Source organism: Macaca mulatta, chromosome 6 (assembly GCF_049350105.2).
Source record: "Macaca mulatta isolate MMU2019108-1 chromosome 6, T2T-MMU8v2.0, whole genome shotgun sequence".
NCBI lineage: Eukaryota > Metazoa > Chordata > Mammalia > Primates > Cercopithecidae > Macaca > Macaca mulatta.
The window spans coordinates 109,312,788-109,337,055 of record NC_133411.1 but is presented as its reverse complement, the minus strand read 5'-3'; the positions used below and the strand labels follow the sequence as shown (position 1 = coordinate 109,337,055).

The 24,268-nt window shown below is 36.7% G+C and overlaps 1 protein-coding gene across 1 annotated transcript in view; it reads right to left on the bottom strand.

The window, feature by feature from the left end:
* The window catches only part of FAM174A (family with sequence similarity 174 member A), a 44,181-nt gene extending 30,902 nt beyond the window's left edge, over positions 1-13,279 (bottom strand). Inside the window, 1 exon segment of the mRNA NM_001194071.2 lies at positions 12,638-13,279. Coding sequence (NP_001181000.1) covers positions 12,638-13,071 — 434 coding nt within the window. The 5' untranslated portion in view covers positions 13,072-13,279.
* Between the last annotated feature and the right edge of the window lie 10,989 nt (positions 13,280-24,268).

Genomic DNA, 24,268 nt, shown 5'->3' with positions numbered 1-24,268 from the left:
GAATCTGAGTTTTAGAATATTGAGACAAAATGTATTCCTAATGAATCTAAGTAATTTTAATGAAGGTCAAAAAATTAGGTGAAAACAGTCTGCTAAACTTCAAAACAACTATCTCGCATTATACCAGACTAGATAATTGTTTTAGTTGAGCTATATTTTCTAATTCATCCTTATGTAGTAAAAGTAATAATAATAACTTGGCAGCTACTCACATTAACAAGTATAATTATGTTGTTTTGATTAGTTGTTGTTCTGATGAGTATCTCTCTTAATTTTGATCACTATAATAGAATCTGCTTTGTTTAGAGGCAACTTTCTTCTTCTGGCTTAACAGAACCATGATTTTGTTTAGAGGGCAATTGAGCCCAGCCCTAAAGTACATAATGGCCATAATAACTGATTCAAACCAATCATGAAAATATAATTTTCCTTTTGCCAGTCATTGTCTAGGAGTAAGCAGATGAAGCAGTTCAGAAAAATGAGATGGAAGGGAGTGTCTCTGGTAGTGGGGTTTCCAGGAAAGATTTTTCTCCCTGATTAAAAAACAAAACAAAAGGATAGAGAAGGCCTCCCTTCTTGCTTAAGATACTATTGAGTGAGAACATAATATTTAGAGCAGAGGTAGGCATCCTATAGAAAGGCAAGCGTGGAAAAGTACGGAATTCTTAATAATCTCCCAAAGTCATTGAACCAAACCTGGGCCTATTCATATACATGATAAGTAAATGACAACAACAAAATATTTCCTTGTGTTTAACTCACTTTAAATTGGATATTTTATTATTTATAGCTAAAAACCTCCTAACTGATAAGGACACTTAACATATTAGTTTATCTGAGCCACATTGCTATTGTATATCATCTGGATGTATCTTTCCTTGTGATACTCTTTAAGCATCTTTCAGGCAGGTTCTATCAGCAATCCTCCACTTTGAATAAACCAATCAAATGTTTTATCAGCAATTTTCAATCTTAAATAACATTGCCACCAAAAAGTTCACTAACTTTTCACAGCTTCATTTTATACTTGTTTTCTCAGCTTAGCACACTTTTCCCATCTGCTTGTAGATCATATCATTCCCATCACATTGTCTCAGAGATTTGGCAGCCCAAATTGAAGAACATGACTGTTTTCAAACTGGGCTCTTCAGTGTCCTAGGTTTCTGTGGAGGTATGGCCAATCAGTGCATTATTGCTTTTAGTTAGTTTATATATTAGGATCCCACCATTAAAACAATATGGAAATCTACATTATTAAAACAATGCACAAGACATGGTATCATGGAAACTGTCATGTCCACTGTCCCTAGACCTCAGAAAAACTGCTCCACTCATACTTTTTTAATGAATGGGCAGAAATGGTTAATCATATTTTCTACCATGACAAATCACTTATTTCCACTGATAACTAATACAAGCCTGGGATGAGCACCTTTCTAAACTAGGACTGTCAATCCCTATGCTAGATTGTGACGGATGATGTGGCCTAACTCATAAAGATAAGATAAACCAATCAGAATATCAACGTTGGGAAGTCAATATGGAAGAAAATATGCACATATATATGCACACATGAACATGAGTCAGTTGTAATGGGTGATAAAGACTAAAGGAGTCAAAATGACATCATATAGAATAAAGAGTATGACAAGTCATAGTAGATCACAAGAAAGCAAAAACTCAGAGAAGCCAGAAGCCATGGGATAGAAAAACATCTACACACTAAGCAGTGGACAGCGAGAAGAAAATAAAAACAGGTAATTAAAGAGTAGATGCATTTCGTTGATTGTTTATGGCAGCATCACTTTTTGAAGAACTGAGATAGTTTTGCAATGGGTATCAATGTGTATCTGGTATAGTGCATATAATAAGATAAGATAGCAAAGGGAGATAGTGCAGACCAAGCTAATGGCAAAAAGTATTAACTGTGTATTATTTCCAGGCTCAATAGAAATTTGTTTTACTATTTTTCAAGATGCAAATTCATACCAATGAAAGAGTAAACATATAATCAATCAATTCAAGAACTCACTGAATAATATAGAAGAAATGGCAAAAGTAGAGTTCAAACTCTGAGTTCTGCAGGAGCTTGGGCACTCTTCCAGCAATATGACTTTTGGTCTATCACTTCATATGGCAGATATTATTAGTGTTCATCAAATCTTGACCTCCATTCCCCTGCCCCCTACACATAGTACCTACTCACTTCCCATAGGAGCCTCATGACTTGGACTGGTTAATAAAACATGAACAGATGTAACTGTGCCATTTCTAGGTTAAGGCGTTTGAAAGCTCCTGTGCATTCTCTGGTGTCTCTCACCAAGCTCTGACAACTGTGAAAGACATATGTTGGCATGGCAAGACCAAACATTAAAGCCAGCTAAATTGCTGTTACCACATGGAGGACAACTGTCTTGGAGGATAGCCCAAATCTGCAGCTGAATTTTCTTAAAGAATAAATAGAATTTTATTGTGTCATGGCATTTAGATTGAAGTTGTTTGTTCAACTGTAGCTTGTACTATACTGATTAAAATACGTAGCTTCTCATATAAATTTCCTAATTTGAAAAATTATCTATTCACCTCAGAGTTGAGGCTGAAATAAGATAACATTTATCAAATAATTTTATAAGGTTTTTTGTATACATCTATATAAATTTAAGGTATCTACAGTATACATAATGACAGGAAAAATAATAGTTCCTTTAAACAAGATCTATAAGTGATAACACAAGGTTAAAATTATGTCATATGTTTTATTAACATGTAACATATATTAATAATGTGAAGTTTGTTCTATATATTTCAGTAATAAAAAAGTTAAAACTAAAACTATTATATTAACTAGAGGAATAAAGGCATGCATGGAAAATTACACATATGCTCATATGTATGTAAATAGCACAGAAACGCAGAGACAGTTTTATCTTTTGGATGTTTTGCTTTACTATTGAGATGACTGGTGAATACATAAAATTACAGTATAAAATCAAATCATAGTATATATTACCACTTTTACATTACAAAAGCATAATACAGTTTGGCTATACAGAAAGAATTGACATTACATGCCAGTCAAAATCTTACAACAGTCAACATCTTCATGTTTTTCTATGAATTTTCAACTCTATACCAACTTCTTCTTCCAGAAAATAAAAGGATTATTAAAGAATATAGCAATAAAAATCTCTCCAAAAATGCCAAGGAAAACCTGATTTCTTAAGAAAGTGTCTTCAATTACTATAAGATTCTCAATTTATGATTTAAGTATTTCTATAGATATGTTTTATATCATACTGAACAATGCAAATTACCAACATATCTTTCAACCCAATTTCAAAATTTATCATATTTCTCATATTTTAGAAAAGATCAAACCTAAGTAATTTTTTAAATGTAGTCTTCACCAAAGATAAAATTAAAATCAAATGCAATAATATAGAAGAGAAATACCAAAAAGGGCATTGGAGATCATGACAAAAGAACTCAAGAACTTTGAAGAGTAGGAGTAGAGGTGACACTCAAGGTATTTAGCTATTTAACAACTGGCAGGGCATAAGGACCATCTAGTTAGAACAGATGTTTGCTGTAGCAATGGGTCCAGGAACACTGGTAGAGTGTATTGGTAGATACCACCTGAGCATTGCTACCAGTTGATAGTAATGTTCAAATGCTATTGATTTTGTTTTCAGAAAAACTTTACAATAACTCACCAGAAGCATCTCAATCTAGTTTCTCCATTGTGTCCCACATTCAACCTCTATCAATTACAGAGGAACGCATTTTCTGGTTGTACTCTAATACCCCTAGGACTGCAGTCATGTTAGATATACATTGGTGAATAATCTACACATTATCTTGGGTAAATACATGCAAATAATATACACCTGTTAAAAAAATTGACTTCTCTACACAACCATATATGATGAGGTTCCAGTATGGAATTGAAATGAATTAAAATGACTACATTATTGCAGGACTGATGTTAACACCTCTCTCACACAGCTACCTCACATTTCTAATCTTCATTTACATGTTTTGATTTCACATATAGTATTTATTTTCTATTCTTTTCCTTTCTCTTTCTTTCTCTCTCCTGTTTTCCTCCTCCTCCTTCCCCTCCTCTGCCTTCCCCTCCCCTCCTCTTCTCTCTCTCTCAATCTCTCTCTCTCTCTCTGTCTCTCGGATCTCATCTATTTCTGGGATGCAGGGGTATGAATGCAGGGGTATGAGCTTGACTTCCTGGACTCCAGTGATTCACTTCAGTTTCTTGAGTAGCTGGGGCCACAGGTTACCACAACTAGCTAATTTTTTCCTTTTTTTCTTGTTAGTAGAGATGAAGTCTCGCTATATTGCCCAGGCTGGTCTCAACCCCTGGATTCAAGCAGTTCTCCTGGCTTAGAATCCCAAAATGCTGGGATTACAGGTATAAGCCATCATATCAAGCCTGATATATTATTTCTTATTTCCTTTTGATATTAATTCAGAAAACACGTGAAAATTTACTATTTTCTAAATAAGGCATAAAGAGCAAACAGTGTAGAAAAGAAGACAGAAGCAGAACCAACTATTATAGTCCACTGGAAATAATGTCATAATACAGGTATTCTCAGAATGGTCTGGAATCACAGAGATTTCCCAGTAGAGTACATGTTCCATTTCATCTTCAGAGACAACCAGGAGTTAAACAAGAGAAGAAAGAAAGAATGCAAAGAATTCCACTCCTTGAAAAATGTACTTCCATAAACATATAGTTCGTTAGAGATTGGAAGACAAGATAAAATAAAAAATGATGGTCGGTAGTCCCAGCTACTCGGGGAGGCTGAGGCAGGAGAATAGTTTGAACCCATGAGGTGGAGGTTGCAGTGAGCTAAGATTGTACCACTCTACTCCAGCCTGGGTGACAGAGGGAGACTCCATATCAGAAAGAAAAAAAAAAAAAATCTGATTAAGGAGCTAATTAAATACTCAACTAAAGAGTATGAACATTTATCCCATGAAATGCCATAGAATTGTGCTGTCCAATAGAACTTTCTGCAATGATGGACATATTCTGCATTGTTCTGTCCAATACAGTTGCCACTAACAACATGCGATTATTAGCCCTTAAAATGTGGCTAGTCGGCTGGTGAAGTGGCTCACACCTGTAATCCCAGCACTTTGGGAGGCCAAGGCTGGCAGATCACTTGAGCTCAAGATTTCAAGACCAGCTTGGGCAACATGGCAAAATCAAATCTCTATAAAAAAATACAATAATTAGCTGAGTGTGTTGCCATGTGCCTGTAGTCCCACCTACTCGGAAGGCTGAGGTGGGAGGATGGCTTGAGCTCGGGAGCAGAGTTTGCAGTGAGCTGAGCCACATCTTGTCTCTAAAGAAAGAAAGAAAGAAAATAAATGCAGCTAGTGTATCTAATGGACTGGAATTTTACATTTTATTTTTCATTAACTTTTGTTTGTTTGTTTGAGACAAGGTTTTGCTCTGTCACAAAGGGTGGAGTGCAGTAGTGTGACCATGACACACTGCAGTCTTGATACCCTATGCTTGAATGATCCTCCCACTTCAGCCTCCCAAACATCTGGAACTTATAAGCCTGTACTACCATACCCAGTATGTGTATATACATATAGATTACACATACACATATATATACACATATACATGTATCTCCATACATATATGTGTGTGAATGTATTTTATATATACATACACACACACACACACAGACACACACACACACACACATAGTATAGGCAGGGTCTCACTATGTTGCCCAAGCTGGTCTCAAACTCCTGGACTCAAGAGATCCGCCCACCTTGGACTCCCAAAGTGCTGGGATTACAAACATAAGCCACTGTGCCCAGGTAATATAAGTTTTTAAATAGCCACCTGTACCTAGTGGCTACCATATTGGACAGTGTGGCCATAAAGGACTATAAGCACACACATAGTATGACAGATTTACATCTCAGAGGGAACACCATCTGTTCAGTGTGGAAGGTAAATTGTAAGAGAGACAAGTGAAGTGGAGAAAAGTTAGAAACAATAGCACAATAATCTAGTGATGTGAACCTAAACTAATGTAAGGTCAATTGAGCTCACAAAGCAGTAATGTAGTCAAGAAATATTTAACAATTGAAATTGGATGACTGTATGTGAATCGTAAGCAAAAGAGAGACATGGGATGACTCAGGTTTCTAGTTTGAGAAACTGTGTAGATGATGGTGTTATTCACCTTACAGAGTGCAGCAAGATTTGTCCAGGGATAAAAATGATTGTTTCAAGCTTAAATTTGAAAACAAGTCTGAATTATCTATCCAGTAAGAAGTTGGCTGGCTATACATGTCTGTAACTCAGAAAGTAATTAACAGCTTAGAGGTAGCCATTAAGGAAATGAACTTTGGATCGATCACCCAGGGAACATGGACAATGAAAGCAGAAAGAGTTAAACGGTCCAGAAAACACTGTCAGTTGGGAGGTGAAAGTCATTCTCTTCCACAAAAATTCAATGCATCTCATTATATTCTAGGAATCAGACTGGGCCTTTAGGGACCAAAGAGGAATAAGATAGAGGCCCTGCTCTCCAGACATTAGCTTGTAGAAGAGTGCTAATTAGGAAGAAGAGTTCATGGAATAAGAAATTCATGAAGAAGCTGGGCATGAAATACTCAAGGAGGTAAGAAGAAAACCAGAAGAGATGTCTCAGAAGTCAAAGTAAGAACCAGTGCACTCAGTACTACAGAAAAGAGGGGAAAATATCCATGAAACTGAGATAATGTGCTTAGTAATCATCTTCTGCATGATTAATTCTAGAGTGGTAGAATTAGACGCCAGACCACAAAAAGTATAAAAGAATGAAAGGAATGGAAATGGGAACACTTCAGTGGAAAATCTCTCTCCTGTCCTATGATAAGAGCTTTATTTAGATTCCCTCCTTCATGTCTTCTTAGGTATCTTCCTTTCCCGTATCTTCAATATTTCCTTCTGTCCTGGCTCTTTCCCCACTAATGGCATTTAAACAAGACTGGATAGTCCATTCTTAAATGGACCCCTTTCTACAGCTCTCATCCAATACTTCTCCCTGCCTGCACAGTTAAGAGTGAAATGAAATATATCCAAGGAGAAAAGGTCAACTGAAAATAGATTCAGTTACGGGGCAAGTTTGTAAAAGATTTATGCTGATTAGAGATAAATATTTCAGTCTTCTATACAAATATAATAGTTTTTGTTATGCTATTAAGTGACTTTTCAGATGACCTTGTCTAATAGGAATGATATTTAAGAGCAGCCTTCTCCAAATAGCTTGATCTCTTGCTGCCATATTCCCAAAAGTTTAGTTTATTACCACAAAAAGCAGCGGTACTCCTTCACTAGATAAGCTCTTTGAACACAAATATGATGTCTTTATTATCTTTGAAGTCCTAATATTCAGAACAGTTTGAGAGATGTATCAGTCATTCAAATTTATCAGAAACAGATTTGTGTGGGTTTAAAGGTGGCCCATATGATAACTTGTCAAACTACTTCTTTACATAGTCCACATTCAGCATTGTCCTATAAATCTCCTGAGCCAGGGTGTCATATAAGCAAATGGCTGTTGATGTGGTGAGACAAAGATCCCCTCAGCTCTTGAGATCACTAGGCAGGGTCTATGGTAGATAGTATCAGGGCAAGTAGTCTCAAACATTTACCCGGTATAGATATCAATGTCTGTGTGTGGCATTACATGAGCAAGCATTACTCTGGCCTCAATACCCCTAACAAATTAGTATATCTTCACTTTTACCTCCCAGAACTGCACATATGACAAATATCACTTAAAAACAGAGCATTCTATCACTTTACACTGACTGCTGACATATCAGTTATGTCATCATCTTGGTATTTTGGCACCTGACTACATAGCAAACTAACTTAACACTTCAAAATATTTTAGGTGTATGAGCAAACATTTTCTGAAGGGAAGTTTCATCTTTGCAAAAAAAAAAAAAAAAAAAAAAATCATTACTTGAGAACTTGTGCTTGTTAAATACATTTCCAAGTTTCTGGGTTTCTTTATATATAAAACATTTGACATACACTGCCTAGCTAAAGAAATAATGGCAAACCAGTACAATTTACACATGTTAGGAAAACTCCACTTTCCAAGGAGATATAAACAATTATAATGGAAGTTTCATGAAGGCAGGGACTTTCCTTGTGCACTACTAATCCTCATCACAGAACTTAGTAATGGCATGGAATAGGTGGTAAATAATATTTACTGAATTAGTGACAGTCACTAAATACATAAATGGTTAAATAGTCAAAAGTACTCCTGGTTTTGCTTAAATTAAGTGATTTCTATTTATGTTTTATAATTTTGTAAATAGGGCTGGAACCACAGGACTTCTAGGAGAAAAAGAAAACTTAACTCATATTCTTAAGTAACCAGACAAAAGAGAAATGTTGATATAAATATAAACTCACATACATAAATCATTAGTGACTTGCTCCACTAAGGTGGAAATACATGTGACCATATTAACAGATGTTTCTTTAAAATATTACCATTCCCTGACTATGTCTAGCAAATCAGGAAAATCTTTGGATGAGGGAAGGAATGTAGGGAGTTGAGGTAGGAAACGACATTATTTCACCTTGGCACAAACATGATGATCAATAAATGTTAACTCATTTTTCAAAAAGGTAAAATTTGGAGGTTTAACATCCAACAAAATCATATATTTTAAACAGAAAGGCACTGGGCATACACTATTGACTTTATTTTTCTCCATAAATAAGCTAGCCATCTTTATGTGCAATATCGCTTTAAACTGGTTACTTTAAATGATCACAGGAAGCAGCATGATGATTGAACATGTTAGGTAAGTTCCAGCAGAGCTGGGTTTGGGCAGGTCCTACCGGTGCACCCTTGGGCAAGTTATTTAACCTTGCTCAGCCTAAATTTCCTCACTAAGAATGATATTACCTACTTTGAAGGTTTTTGCAAGAATTTCAAACTGCACATAAAGTACGTAGCATTATATCTGATACATAAATTATCATTTATTAACTATCAGCTATTAGGATGATAAGTAAAAGCTCAAAAATGATCTTTCAGTTACAAAGTATGGTTCTTCGAAAAAACCTAGTGTTGTGTCTTAGCATATAGGGCTAGGTAAGCATTCAAATTAAATTAATATTCTGTATTTCCTATATACTATGTGTTAATAGGATTTGCATTTTAATGCTCTTTCATAGCATCCTTTATGTACTTATCTATGTGATTATTTGGTTAATGCCCCTCTGCTCCTCTAGTATGTAAGTGTTATAGATGCAGAAATGTTTGTTTTGCTCAAAACTGTGTCCCCAGTGCACAGTACTGGTCAGTTGAATAAATACTGACTGCTTACAAAAAAGTTAACATAATAAATTTCATGCTCATCTCCACCATATGTGCATGAGCACCATATTTTCTTGAAATTGTAAGAGACTTGCTAAAGAGCATAGAGTTTTTTTTTTTTTTTAAAGTAGAGGATTAAACTCTAAGCATTGATTGCCTTCCAATATACCAAATTGAATAAAAAATGAAAAACCAGCAATGACATGGCATGAAAAAGGAAATAATTCCCTGCATGAAAAAGGAAAAATTCCCTGCTTTTAAGGTAAGAATCATTATTCAGTTATGACAAAAATTCCTTTATATAATTACCATACGTGCTCAAACTAACAACCATCTAGAGTGATTTCCCCATATCTCCGCTCCCTGGCCTTATATATTTTACTGTGAATGTCCTACTGAGAGGAAGAAAATAAAAGTATTAATTGAAATCTTCACATTTCTTTATTCTGTCAGCAAATAGCAATTATCCTTAAATTTCCAAATCCTTACCACCTACCTGTTCAGCAATATAATACATGAAGAGTGCTCATCCATTAGGCAACTGCTTATTCAGTGCCCATCATATACTGCACATGATGTTCAGCACTGAGGATACAGGGGAGAATAAGACAGACAAGTCTCTTCTCATAGAGATTAAGTGTTCATTTTAGGAAATCTACTTTGTCCCTACTGTGTTCCTTGCATATAAATATACATATGTTTTGTATTTCTACAGTGAGAATATGACTGTTCTTTGGAATGTTTCCAGACTCAAAAAGGAAGTTATTATTACCTACGTATTCACTAAATGAATTAGATTAACAAAACTATTTGAAAGTCTCATGTGGTTCGATGTAATAAAATTTTACAAGTAAAATATTTTTCTGCATCACCTCAAATCAGTTAAGAAAATAATGATTTTGGCCCATTCTTCTTGCTTGGCACAAATAACTAATTTCAGTGCACTGTCATACATAGTTTGAAAATGGTAGCCAAAATGAGCATTCACCAAGATAATGAAGAAAACTATAATCTGGAAGCAAAAAGTGTGAGTTCTGAACACTGCCCAGACACTGTTAGCATCATTCAAGCTTTGGATGCCAGGCAGCCAACTAAATGTAGGACTTGGACTGCATGAATGTGTTAGATGCTGGTTAAAGAATGCAGTTTTTATTAGCCATAGTTCAGAATTTGGCTGTTAACACACATCATGTTACCAAATCATGCAATAGGATCAGATTGGAAAGATTGTATCTGTCCAAGTTTTACAACAATAATGATAGAAAATCAAGGTAATAAATATGTGTATTTAAAATTATTTAAAAGGTGGAAGCAAAAGAAAAAAAAAAGCAAGGAATATTTCCCCCAAATTATCATTATTCTATAATTTACATGTATAAGAGATATAACACTCAAGGGGCCATGCATTTTTATAGGAAATATATATAGACAGCAGTAAATAACAGTTATATAGTGAGGAAAATAATTTGTTTCAATATTCTTTTAATCTTTCTTTACATTAAGAAGAAAGTTTCAATTTGGTGGCAATATTCTTTTAACACTTAGAGTGTGAGTGCAGATTTGCTGGCCTTTGTGAACCAACAATATCTAGCTCAAATAATATTGCTTACACATGTGGTTCTCAAATATTGCTTACACTCGTGGTTTTGGATTTCTTTACATTCTTAAAATTGTTCAGGAACTCAAAAGAACTTATATTTATGTGAATTACACATGTCAACTTTTAACATATTAATTAAACTTGAGAAAACCTATACGTATCAACTGATTTAAAATAATAGTAAACACATTACAGGTTAACATAACCTTTATGAAAAACAACTATTTTTCAAAAAAGAAAAAAAAAGGTAAAAAGAATGACATTTAGATTTTTATTTCCAATTCCCTTTAATATCTGACTTAAAGTGATAGGAGTAGATAAAAAATAGAAACAAAAAATAGGAAACAGATTTTTATATTTACTTCTGCATTAAATCCTTTGCAATGTGTTGTTTGGTTGAAGCATATAAAGTAATTCCATCTTCACACAGATATAAATTTGGAATGGAAAGAAACATTGTAATAGCCTTTTTATATTTGAGTGGTTATTCCTTTATGATACTACTACACCAAAACTTGACAAGCAGTGTCTTAAAGATTAGTTGCAATGTGGAATCTGAAACAATATCAGTGAACTATTTGTACCCTATAAGCCTGTAACAGAATGTATTATTTTGAAAATAGTTTTAATACTGTAGGTCCCCTGAAGAGGTCTAGTGAAACTCCCAACTGTGTGGTTCCCTGGCCCACATGTCAGGAACTACTGGCTTACACTATTTTTTAACCAGTCAAGTGATGGTGATGTTGGTTTTCCACTCATGATAATAACGACTTGTTTAAAAGGAAAGTTTGGTTTTAAATAATCAGTTTAAAGAAATATGTTAAATTACAATACAGAGGGTAATTATGGGAAAAACGTGAAGTAATTTTGAAAACAATAAACACAATCTGCAAACCTACCCTCTACACTTATGTTATAATGAAGGAAACTGCTAGACAGCTTTCCCTCACCTTGTGTCTTTGCTGGCTTCTAATGGTGAGGTCTTGGCTCTGTATGTCAAATCTTCAGGAAGGTGATTCTCAACTAATTAGGTATAAGTGAATTACTTAGGTGGCAGATTAAAGGCCAACACTAGGAAACACTGATAGTAAGGAAGAACTTTTCTTTTCCTGAATTTTATAAAAATAAAATATCCATAAGGCACCCCCATATTACTATTAATCCACTCAAATATATATTGATTTCCTAGTAAGTGGCAGCACTGTACAAATAATTTGTAAGACTCACAAACCTACTAAATAGATATCATGTCTTTCAAGAGTTTGCATTCTGATAGGCACAATTTTGACCAGTTAGGTATACAAAAATGTAGACTAGAAAAGTAGAAATATTACAAGACAGAGTAGTCAAAATTCTAGGGAATAAAGATTATCTTCACTTCAGAGAAAGGGTGTCCTTTGAGGCTGACGTGGGTCATAGGTCAGATGAAGAGATTTGGAGGTAAGGCACTAATTTATAAACAAAAGGCAGCAATTAGTTATAGGTTTAAACTGCTCCAAAGGTAACAGGCCTTTAAGAAGGTCAATGTCATATTCTTAGGCACGAGTCCCTGATGCTGGGGAAGGGTAAAGGGTCACAGAAGTCAGCCTTGCTGGAGATCACTGGCCTGCGTATCTCAGGCCCACGGGGGTGCCCCACCGAGGCTTTGCCTCACCTGACCGTCCTGACCACGAAGTACACCAGCACCGCGCCGCTCACCACCATCAACACGGTCAGGGCCCGCTGGGTCATGGGCTTGTCGCCAGGGTTGGGGCTCACAGCAAGGCCGCCACCCACTGAGCCTTCCCCGGCCTTCCCTCCGTGATCGTCCGCCTCAAGCCCGGCCACAGGGCTGCTTCCATTGCCTCCCTCGGAGCCCTGCGGCCCCGCAGCTTCAGCCAGACCACGGCCCGGCTGCTGGGCAGCGGTAGGGCCCGGTGGCAGCGGCGGCAATGTCCGTGGTCTAGGGTCAGGAGGCCCAGGACCTTGCGCGGCCTCGGCTGCCTGCAGCAGGACTGCCAGGGGCCCGCTTAGCTCAGGCAGCAGCAGCAGGAGGAGGACGGAAGCCAAGAGGTTGCTGAGACAGCAGCAGCACTGCGAGGCCTTCATCGTTCCCGGACCGCGCTCTCACCACCCGGAAGCTGCCGCGCCCGCCACCCTGGCTCCAAGAGGGACCATGGGCGCGGTGGAGAATGAAGCAGAGGTGACCAAACGCCAGGGAGAGGCCCGGTCGTGGCAGGTGGCAGAGGCTATAGCAGTGGCAGCTGCCTGGAGGACCGGAAGTTCGTACATCTCAGCGGCCACTGCTGCTAAGGACGCCTTCGGTTGCTAACTGGTAGGGGCAGGGTGCACTTGGTGACGTCAGAGCCCCAGCGCCTAGTGCGCAAGCCCACTTGTGTAAAAAGCGAGGAGGTGAGCGTTCTGAAAGCTTTGCTCTTTTCACTGTTAGTGAGGAGCGGTCAAGGATGCTTATTAAGAAAGTAAGTAGACAAAAAGAGATTGTGTAACATGTACAGCAACCCTCTCATGCAGGAACCCAGAGAGACTGGAAACTCATTTTCTGAATTCATTCGTGTCAAACTGCAATAACACATTTAATCTGTAAGCCAGAAGGGCTTAGTTTTCCTCAGCTTGATTACAAGCTTTAAGCAGGCTTTTTTCCCTGCCTATGGATTCCTGACCTCCCTTTCTAAAGAGCATTTACTTGTGATGAGTTCATGTCCTTTGCAGGGACATTGATGAAGCTGGAAACCATCATTCTGAGCAAACTATTGCAAGGACAGAAAACCAAACACCGCATGTTCTAACGCATTGGTGGGAATTGGACAGTGAGAACACTTGGACACAGGATGGGGAACATCACACTCCGGGGCCTGTCTTGGGGTAGGGGGAGGGATAGCATTAGGAGATACACCTAATGTAAGTGACGAGTTAATGGGTGCAGCACACCAACATGACACAGGTATACATATGTAACCTGCACATTGTGCACATGTACCGTAGAACTTGAAGTGTATATACATATATGTGTGTGTGTGTGTGTGTGCATATATATATATGAAGAGCATTTACTTTAGAAAACTTTACCGTTGTAAGTTCTTTCTCTTCTCTTTTCAGATGTAAATATTTTTTAAAGCTTCTGGCCAGTTTTGTAATTGAAAACTATCTCAAGGGTATGGTATGGAAAGCCATGCCTTTGAAAGGTAATCAGCAGGAAAGATAGTGGGCCATCTCTTATTTTGTGTGAGAGCATAGGAGCCTAACTGCTGTAGGCTTTTCGTTTCCAGTTGTAAAACCACCCCCTGTCATGGAAGAGAAAATTTACTTTTCCTTTGGGTAAAGTCAATCAGAAAACTCAGGTGGCCCATGATCTTCCCAAAATAGCTGTTAAAAACTCTGCACTCCTTTGTTTCTTTTAGAGGAGTTGAGCTTAGAAGAGTTCTATCCCCTTTCCTGACAGCAGTAGTCTTCAATAATATCTTCCTTGCCTCTTTGACTTGAGTAATACGGAACTTCAGTTTGTGCAGATAACTAGAAGTGGCCTGTCAAGGTATACGTGGGGTATACGTGGGTCTTTTGAGTAAGTTATTGTTTTCATTGCTAAAAGAGAGACAGATATAGATATATTCAGAGAGAGAGCCAGAAACACACACACACACACACACACACACACACTCATACACACACTTACACCTCTCATTATTCCTTTTCCCCCTTACACTTGCCTGCCCTCTCTGCAGAGAGTTCTGGCCCTAACCTTGAGAAGAACATGACCCAGATAGTCCTCTGATCCTAGTAGACTGTGAGACATCTGGCATAAACTATAACTAAACCTACAGCCTGGCACCAAATGCAGCCAAGATTAGCTTAAGTTAGTCAATCCCAGCTTGACCAAAGACGTGAAAAATCAATGCTTATTTGTTGTATGCCACTGATATTTCTATGGTTATTGGTTATGCCACATTATTCTAACGACAGTTGATTAAGAAGCTAGAATGAAATCATGGTAATACTTAATTAGGAGAATATAATAAAGTGGCAGTTAATAATCTATCTCTGCTATTAGACTGCCAGAGTTCAATATCCAGCTCTGTTGTTTATAATCATGTGAATTTTGGTCAAATCAATTACTCTGTGTCTCAGTTTCTTCCATTATAAAATAAGAAAAATTATGGGGTATTTTTCATGTAATGTTTGATAGCATAACATCTGGTACATACTAGGTACTCAACTAGTATTCATCATCATTATTCAATACAAGAACAAAGAGTTCAGATTTTATTCAGCAGGCCAATAGTTTTTGAATATATTTCCATGAAACATAGTTGCTCTGTCAGCTGTGTTACTGCATTCCTTAACAAATTAGAATTATGTTGGTCTTTTCCCAGTATGCAGATGAATTTAAGTAATCTGATACAAATTTCTCATTCTGAGATTTTTTCCCTTATTTATTTATTTATTTATTTATTTATTTTTCTATCCTATACTTGGCATAACTTGTTTGCAAGCCAATTGATAACAAGTAAATGAACAAGTATATTAAAAATAAGAGAAAAATTCATAAACAACCAATTTTACTTAGTTTGAAAGATTGTATTTTACGTAGATATTTGTGCTCAAAATTGTAACTTTGTATTGCATGAACAAAACATAGTTTCTTCTCCTAGAAAAATTTTTCTTCATTCCTGTGACAGATTTCAAGATGTCATTATATAATGATGTTTTACAAACAATATGATAGTCTAAAAAGAGCACAATAACTTCTAGCTATGTTGCCTTAAGATCACTTTTGTTGAGAATTGAGTATCTCTGAAAAATATGATTTTGTTGTTATCGTTATTGTTTAGTTGGTTGGTTGCTATATCAAGAGAGATCTGCACTTAAAAAGTTTATCCTGGCAGTAATATAGCCAGTTTAAGTGATGGTAGAAACGCTTGGCACCAAGCAGGTTAGTAGATAGTCCTAGGAGCTATAGAGGCCTATGAGATTGGAGTAATGGGAAAAAATTTAGGGAAATGGACAGGATATGACAATATCTGGATGCAGGTAGTAAGGGAAAGGAAAGAGATTCTTAAATTTCAGTGTACATGAAAATCACTCTGAGAGCTTGTTAAAAATGCATGTCTCCACTTCCAAAAATTTTGTCCAGAATTTCTAAAATAGTGATCTAGAATCTCCAATTTTAACAAATTCTCTTTCTGATTCTGTTTTGAGTGTTTGAGAGCTACATTCTGAGAAACATTAGAACATAGCTTTCCCTAATCATTTGGAAACATTAGTTTGATTCTAAGATTTCAGAATCATTTAGCACTTTGCATGTGCGAGTTACTGCCAAGGACAGCTACAGATGGGAATTTGGGGTAACTAATGATGCCAAGGTTTTATGCCTGCACATCTGGGAGAATAATAAGGCCATTAATCAAGATGAAGAACATGACAAAATCAGATTTTGGAAGGAAGGAAAGATAATGCACATTTTCTTTTTTTCTTTCCTCTTTTTTTTTTTTGACAAGTTGAATGTTGGACTTTTTTGGGAGGTGGCATTAAATATTAACTCTATTCCATTTTTTGGAAGAGGCATTAAATACTAACTCTATTCCATTTATAATGTGGAATGAAGTTCTAAGTAAGGAAGACGGGAAATCAAAAGGACCACTTTATTACTTATAAATGCCATTTGGAAGCTGACACTAGGGTGTATCACAAATGGTCTTCTTTACACTGAAACTCAACATTAAGATGCCTAATCCTTGCAGTTCTGCCAGCCAGAAGCAACTGCCTTACCCTGCTCCCTGAAAGCAGCTAAGAGACATACTATCCTGTCCACTCTACCTAAAACAGCAGTTTACAAAATTTGTAGTATAGATCTTGTACGTTTCATTTATAACACACACTTAAGATTTCAAAATTACTGTGATTATTATCACCACTTGAACCTAAGTTCTGTGAAGCAAGGGTCAATCTCATTTATTCACTACTCAATACTCAGAATTTAGCATAATGCTAAAAAGAGTAGATCAAAAAAGACAAAGAAGGGCATTACATAATGGTAAAGAGGTTAATTTAACAGGAAGAGCTAACTTTGCTGAGTATACATGCACCCAATACAGGAGGACCTAGATTCACACAGCAAGTTCTTAGAGACCTATATAGAGATTTAGAATCCCACACAATAATAGTGGGAGACTTTTTAACATCCCATTGACAATATTAGAGAGATCATCAAGACATAAAATTAACAAAGATATTAAGGACCTGAACTCAGCTCTGGATCAATGGACCTGATAGATATCTACAGAACTCTTCATCCCAAAACAATAGAACATACGTTCTTCTCATTGCCACATGACACTCTAAAATTGATCAAATAATCAGAAGTAAAATACTCCTCAGCAAATGCAAAGGAACTTAAATCATAACAGTCTATCAGACCACGGTGCATTCAAATTAGAACTCAAGATTAAGAAATTCACTCAAAACCACACAACTACACGGAAGTTAAACAACCAGCTCCAGAATGACTCTTGGGGAAATAGTGAAATTAAAGCAACAATCAAGAAGTTATTTGAAACTAAAGAGAACAAAGAGATAACATACCAGAATCTCTGGGACTCAGCTAAAGCAGTGTTAAGAGGGAACTTCATAGCACTAAATGAACACATCAGAAAGCTAGAAAGATCTCAAGTTAACAACCTAATATCTCAACTAAAAGCACTAGAGAGCCAAGAGCAAACAAACCCCAAAGCTAGCAGAAGACAAGAAATGACCAAGATCAGAGTTTAACTGAAGTAGATAAAGACACAAAATACTCTTAAACAAATCAGTGAATCCAGGAACTAGCTTTTTGAAGAAAGTAATAAAAATAGACAACCATCAGAGAATACTATAAACACGTCTATGCACATGAACTAGAAAATCTCATAGAAATGGATAAATTTCTAGATACATGCAGCCTCCCAAGACTGAACCAGGAAGAACTTGAATCTCAGAATAGACCAAAAATGAGTTCTGAAATTGGAGTAGTATTAAACAGCCCAACAGCAACAACAAAATTTTAGGGTCAGATAGATTCACAGCTGAATTCTACCAGAGTTACAAAGAAGAACTGGTACCATTTCTACTGAAATCATTTCCAAAAATTGAATAGGAAGGACTCTTCCCTAACTCACTTCATGGGGCCAGCATCATCCTGATACCAAAACCTGGCAGAGATACAGTAAAATAAGAAAACTTCAGGCTAATATCTCTGATTAATGTTGATGCAAAAATCCTCAACAAAATGCTGGCAAACCAAAACCAGCTGCATATCAAAAAGCTTATCCACCACGATCCCATTAGCTTCATCTCTGGGATGCAAGGTTAGTTCAACATATGCAAATCAATAAATGTAATTAATCACATAAATAGAACTAAAAACAAAACCATATGATTATCTCAATAGATGCAGAAAAGGCCTTTAATAAAATTCAACATCCTATTATGTTAAAAACTCTCAATAAACTAGATATTGAAGGAAGATACCTTGAAATAATAAGAGCCATTTATAACAAATGAAGATACCTTGAAATAAGAAGAACCATTTATAACAAACGCACATCCAATATCATACTGAATGTGTAAAAGCTGGAAGCATTCCCCTTAAAAACCATCACAAGACAAGGATGCCTTCTGTCACCACTCCTATTTAAGAGACTATTGGAAGTTCTGACCAGGGCAATTAGGAAAGAGAAAGAAATAAAGGGTATTTAAATAGGAAGAGAGGAAGTCAAATTATCTTTGTTTGAAGATCACATGATTCTATATCTGGAACGCTCTACAGTCTCAGCCCCAAAGCGTCTTACACTGATAAGCAACTTCAGAAAAGTCTCAGGATACAAAATCAATGCAAAAATTGTTAGCATTTCTATACACTAACAACAGTCAAGCGGAGAGCCAAATCAGGAATGAACTCCCATTCACAATTGCCACAAAAAGAAAAAAATATCTAGGAACAGCTAACAAGGGGAGGGAAAGACCTCTTCAAGGAGAAACAAAAGCACTGCTCAAATCAGGGAGGACCCAAACAAGTGGAAAAATATTCCATGCTTATGGATAGGAAGAATCAATATTGCAAAAGTGGCCATACTGCCCAAAGTAATTTACAGATTCAATGCTAATTCTATTAAACTACTACTGACATTCTGTACAGAATTAAAAAAAAAAAAAACTATTTTATAATTCATATGGAATGAAAAAGGAACCTGAATAGCCAAAACAATCCTAAGCAAAAAGAACAAAACTGGATGCATCACACTGCCCAACTTCAAACTATACTACAAGGCTACAGTAACCAAATGAGAGTGGCACTGGTATAAAAACAGATGCACAAAGCAATGGAACAGAATAGAGAACTCAAAAACAAGGCCACACACCTATAACCATTTGATCTTCGATAAACCTCACAAAAATAAGCAATGGGGAAAAATTTTCCTGTTTAATAAATGGTGCTGGGAGAACTGGCTAGCCATATGCAGAAAATTGAAACTGGACCCCTTCCTTACACCATATATGAAAATTAACTCAAGATTGATTAAAGACTTAAATGTAAAACACAATACTGTGCAAACCTGAGAAGAAAATCTAGGCAGTACCAGTAAGGACAAAGGCACGGGCAAACATTTCATGATGAAAATGCCAAAAGCAATTGCAACCAAAGCGAAAATTGAGAAACAGGATCTAATTAAGCTAAAGAGCTTCTGCACAGCAAAAGAAACTATCATCAGAGTGTACAGACAACCTACAGAATGGGAGAACATTTTTGCAATCTGTCCATCTGACAAAGGCCTAATACACAGAGTCTACGAGGAACTTAAGTTGACAAGAAAAAACAACCCCATTAAAAAGTGGACAAAGGACGTAAACAGACTCTCATAAGACATACCTGTGATCAACAGTAATACAAAAAAAAAGCTCAACATTACTGATCATCAGAAATGCAAGTCAAAACCACAATGAGATACCATCTCATGCCAGTCAAAATGGCTTCTACTAAAAAGTCAAAAAAAAAAAAAAAAAAAAAAACAAAAAAAACAGATTCTGGTGAGGTTGCAGAGTATTGGAAGTTCTGGACAGGGCAATCAGGCAAGAGAAAGAAAGAAAGGGTATTATTTTATTTCTGTGTAAAAGGAATGCTTTTACACTGTTTGTGGGAGTGTAAATTAGTTCAACAGTTGTGGAAGACAGGCAGAAATACCATTTGACTCGGCATTCCCATTACTGGGTATATACTCAAAGAAATATAAATCATTCTTATTTTAAGGATCCATGCATGTGTGTGTTCATTGCAGGACTATTCATGATAGCAAAGACATGGAATCATCCTAAATGCCCACCAATGATAGACTGGATAAAGAAAACATGGTACATATATACCATGGAATATTATGCAGCCGTAACAAGAAAACATATCATGTCCTTTGCAGGGACATGGATGGAGCTGGAAGCCATCATCCTTAGCAAACTAATGCAGGAAAAGAAAACAAAACACCATATGCTCTCACATATAAGTGGGAGCTGAATGATGAGAACACATGGACACATGGGGGGAGCAACACACACTGGGGCCTGTGGGAGGAGTGGTGGTGTGGGGAGGAAGAGCATCAGAAAGAATAGCTAATGGGTGCTGGGCTTAATACCTAGGTGATGGGATGATGTGTGAGCAAACCACTGTGGCATACGTTTACCTCTGTAACAAACCTGCACTCCTGCACGTGTAGCCCTGAACTTAAAAGTTGAAGAAAAAAACATAAATTAAAGGAACATTCAAACAACAACAAAAACAACAACAAAAAGAGTAGTAGTGAATGATTCCTTCTGTTTTATCAAGACAGAAATCTTTCCAAAGACACAGTTAAGCCCAGACCTCAAGAGACTTTTGGAAATTGACCAAAAGAAACTTACCTTTTTGTTCATCATAAGGTCATATTTCCTGTATTCTGCTAATGAAATGAATTAATAATACAGTCATATATTTGACATACCCAATGAATGTATAAGCACATTTAAATCATTTTCTTAATATTATTTTATATTGAATTCCTTTTATTCTCTGATCCTAGATATTCAAATATATTTTCCTTCAGAAATCCCACTATTATATACAAACATTGAATTTCACATTTTTGATCTTTTTAAAAGTATTTTTAAATTTTTTTATTTTCATAGATTAAGGGGTACAAGTACAGTTGTGTTCTATAGATGTATTGTGTAGAGGTGAAGTTTGGGCTTTTAGTTTACCCATCGCCCGAGTAGTGTACATTATACCCAATATGTAGTATTTCAGTCATCATCACCCTTCATCTTCCACCTTTTGTCGTCTTCAATGTCTGTTATTCCACTCTGTATATTTTGTGTGCTGATGAGAATGTCCATGTATACCCATTTGTTTAGCTTCCACTTGTAAGTGAGAACATGCAATTACTCCCTTTCTGTATCAGAGTGATTTCACTAAGGATAATGACCTCTATTACCATCTTTGATGCAAAATACATTATTTTGTTCTTTTTTTTTTTTTAATGACTGAGTGGTATTCTATGGCATACACACACACATACCACACATATCACATTTTCAGGTGTCAACTTAGAGCTTTCCTGATGTGGCCAGAAAGTGGGACAGACTGCCTTATGACTAAGGGAGTATAGGTGTGAAGCAGCTACCATAACTTAAAGGTTACTGGGGATATTCATGTAGTGCTCAATACAGATTTGGTCAATTGAAAGTATGAATAAATGAATGAATTAATGAATCACATCAAACAAACAACACATTTTAAAAATGTTTATCAAAAAGCTTAGAATAATACATTCTTAGAATGGAGATTATTTTTCCCTGGTGATAAGTAAAATAATTTTTTTTAAAATTTATTTATTATTATTATACTTTAACTTGTAGGGTACATGTGCATAACGTGCAGGTTTGTTACATATGTATACTTGTGCCATGTTGCTGTGCTGCACCCATCAACTCGTCATTTACATCAGGTATAACTCCCAATGCAATTCCTCCCCCCTCCCCCCTCCCCATGATAGGCCCCTGTGTGTGATGTTCCCCTTCCTGAGTCCAAGTGATCTCATTGTTCAGTTCCCACCTATGAGTGAGAACATGCGGTGTTTGGTTTTCTGTTCTTGTGATAGTTTGCTAAGAATGATGGATTCCAGCTGCATCCATGTCCCTACAAAGGACACAAACTCATCCTTTTTGATGGCTGCATAGTATTCCATGGTGTATATGTGCCACATTTTCTTAATCCAGTCTGTCACTGATGGACATTTGGGTTGATTCCAAGTCTTTGCTATTGTGAATAGTGCTGCAATAAACATACGTGTGCATGTGTCTTTATAGCAGCATAATTTATAATCCTTTCGGTATATACCCAGTAATGGGATGGCTGGGTCATATGGTACATCTAGTTCTAGATCCTTGAGGAATCGCCATACTGTTTTCCATAATGGTTGAACTAGTTTACAATCCCACCAACAGTGTAAAAGTGTTCCTATTTCTCCACATCCTCTCCAGCACCTGCTGTTTCCTGACTTTTTAATGATCGCCATTCTAACTGGTGTGAGATGGTATCTCATTGTGGTTTTGATGTGCATTTCTCTGATGGCCAGTGATGATGAGCATTTTTTCATGTGTCTGTTGGCTGTATGAATGTCTTCTTTCGAGAAATGTCTGTTCATATCCTTTGCCAACTTTTTGATGGGGTTGTTTGTTTTTTTCTTGTAAATTTGTTTGAGTCCTTTGTAGGTTCTGGATATTAGCCCTTTGTCAGATGAGTAGATTGCAAAAATTTTCTCCCATTCTGTAGGTTGCCTGTTCACTCTGATGGTAGTTTCTTTTGCTGTGCAGAAGCTCTTTAGTTTAATGAGATCCCATTTGTCAATTTTGGCTTTTGCTGCCATTGCTTTTGGTGTTTTAGACATGAAGTCTTTGCCCATGCCTATGTCCTGAATGGTACAACCTAGGTTTTCCTCTAGGATTTTTATGGTATTAGGTCTAACATTTAAGTCTCTAATCCATCTTGAATTAATTTTCGTATAAGGAGTAAGGAAAGGATCCAGTTTCAGCTTTCTACTTATCGCTAGCCAATTTTCCCAGCACCATTTATTAAATAGGGAATCCTTTCCCCATTTCTTGTTTCTCTCAGGTTTGTCAAAGATCAGATGGCTGTAGATGTGTGGTATTATTTCTGAGGCCTCTGTTCTGTTCCATTGGTCTATATATATGTTTTGGTACCAGTACCATGCTGTTTTGGTTACTGTAGCCTTGTAGTATAGTTTGAAGTCAGGTAGCGTGATGCCTCCAGCTTTGTTCTTTTGGCTTAGGATTGTCTTGGAGATGCGGGCTCTTTTTTGGTTCCATATGAACTTTAAAGCAGTTTTTTCCAATTCTGTGAAGAAACTCATTGGTAGCTTGATGGGGATGGCATTGAATCTATAAATTACCTTGGGCAGTATGGCCATTTTCACGATATTGATTCTTCCTATCCATGAGCATGGTATGTTCTTCCATTTGTTTGTGTCCTCTTTTATTTAACGGAGCAGTGGTTTGTAGTTCTCCTTGAAGAGGTCCTTTACATCCCTTGTCAGTTGGATTCCTAGGTCAGATTGATTCTCTTTGAAGCAATTGTGAATGGAAGTTCATTCCTGATTTGGCTCTCTGTTTGTCTGTTACTGGTGTATAAGAATGCTTGTGATTTTTGCACATTAATTTTGTATCCTGAGACTTTGCTGAAGTTGCTTATCAGCTTAAGGAGATTTTGGGCTGAGACAATGGGGTTTTCTAAATATACAATCATGTCATCTGCAAACAGGGACAGTTTGACTTCTTCTTTTCCTAACTGAATACCCTTGATTTCTTTCTCTTGCCTAATTGCCCTAGCCAGAACTTCCAACACTATGTTGAATAGGAGTGGTGAGAGAGGGCATCCCTGTCTTGTGCCAGTTTTCAAAGGGAATTTTTCCAGTTTTTGCCCATTCATTATGATATTGGCTGAGGGTTTGTCATAAATAGCTCTTATTATTTTGAGGTACGTTCCATCAATACCGAATTTATTGAGCATTTTTAGCATGAAGGGCTGTTGAATTTTGTCAAAAGCCTTTTCTGCATCTATTGAGATAATCATGTGGTTCTTGTCTTTGGTTCTGTTTATATGCTGGATTATGTTTATTGATTTGCGAATGTTGAACCAGCCTTGCATCCCAGGGATGAAGCCCACTTGATCATGGTGGATAAGCTTTTTGATGTGTTGCTGAATCCGGTTTGC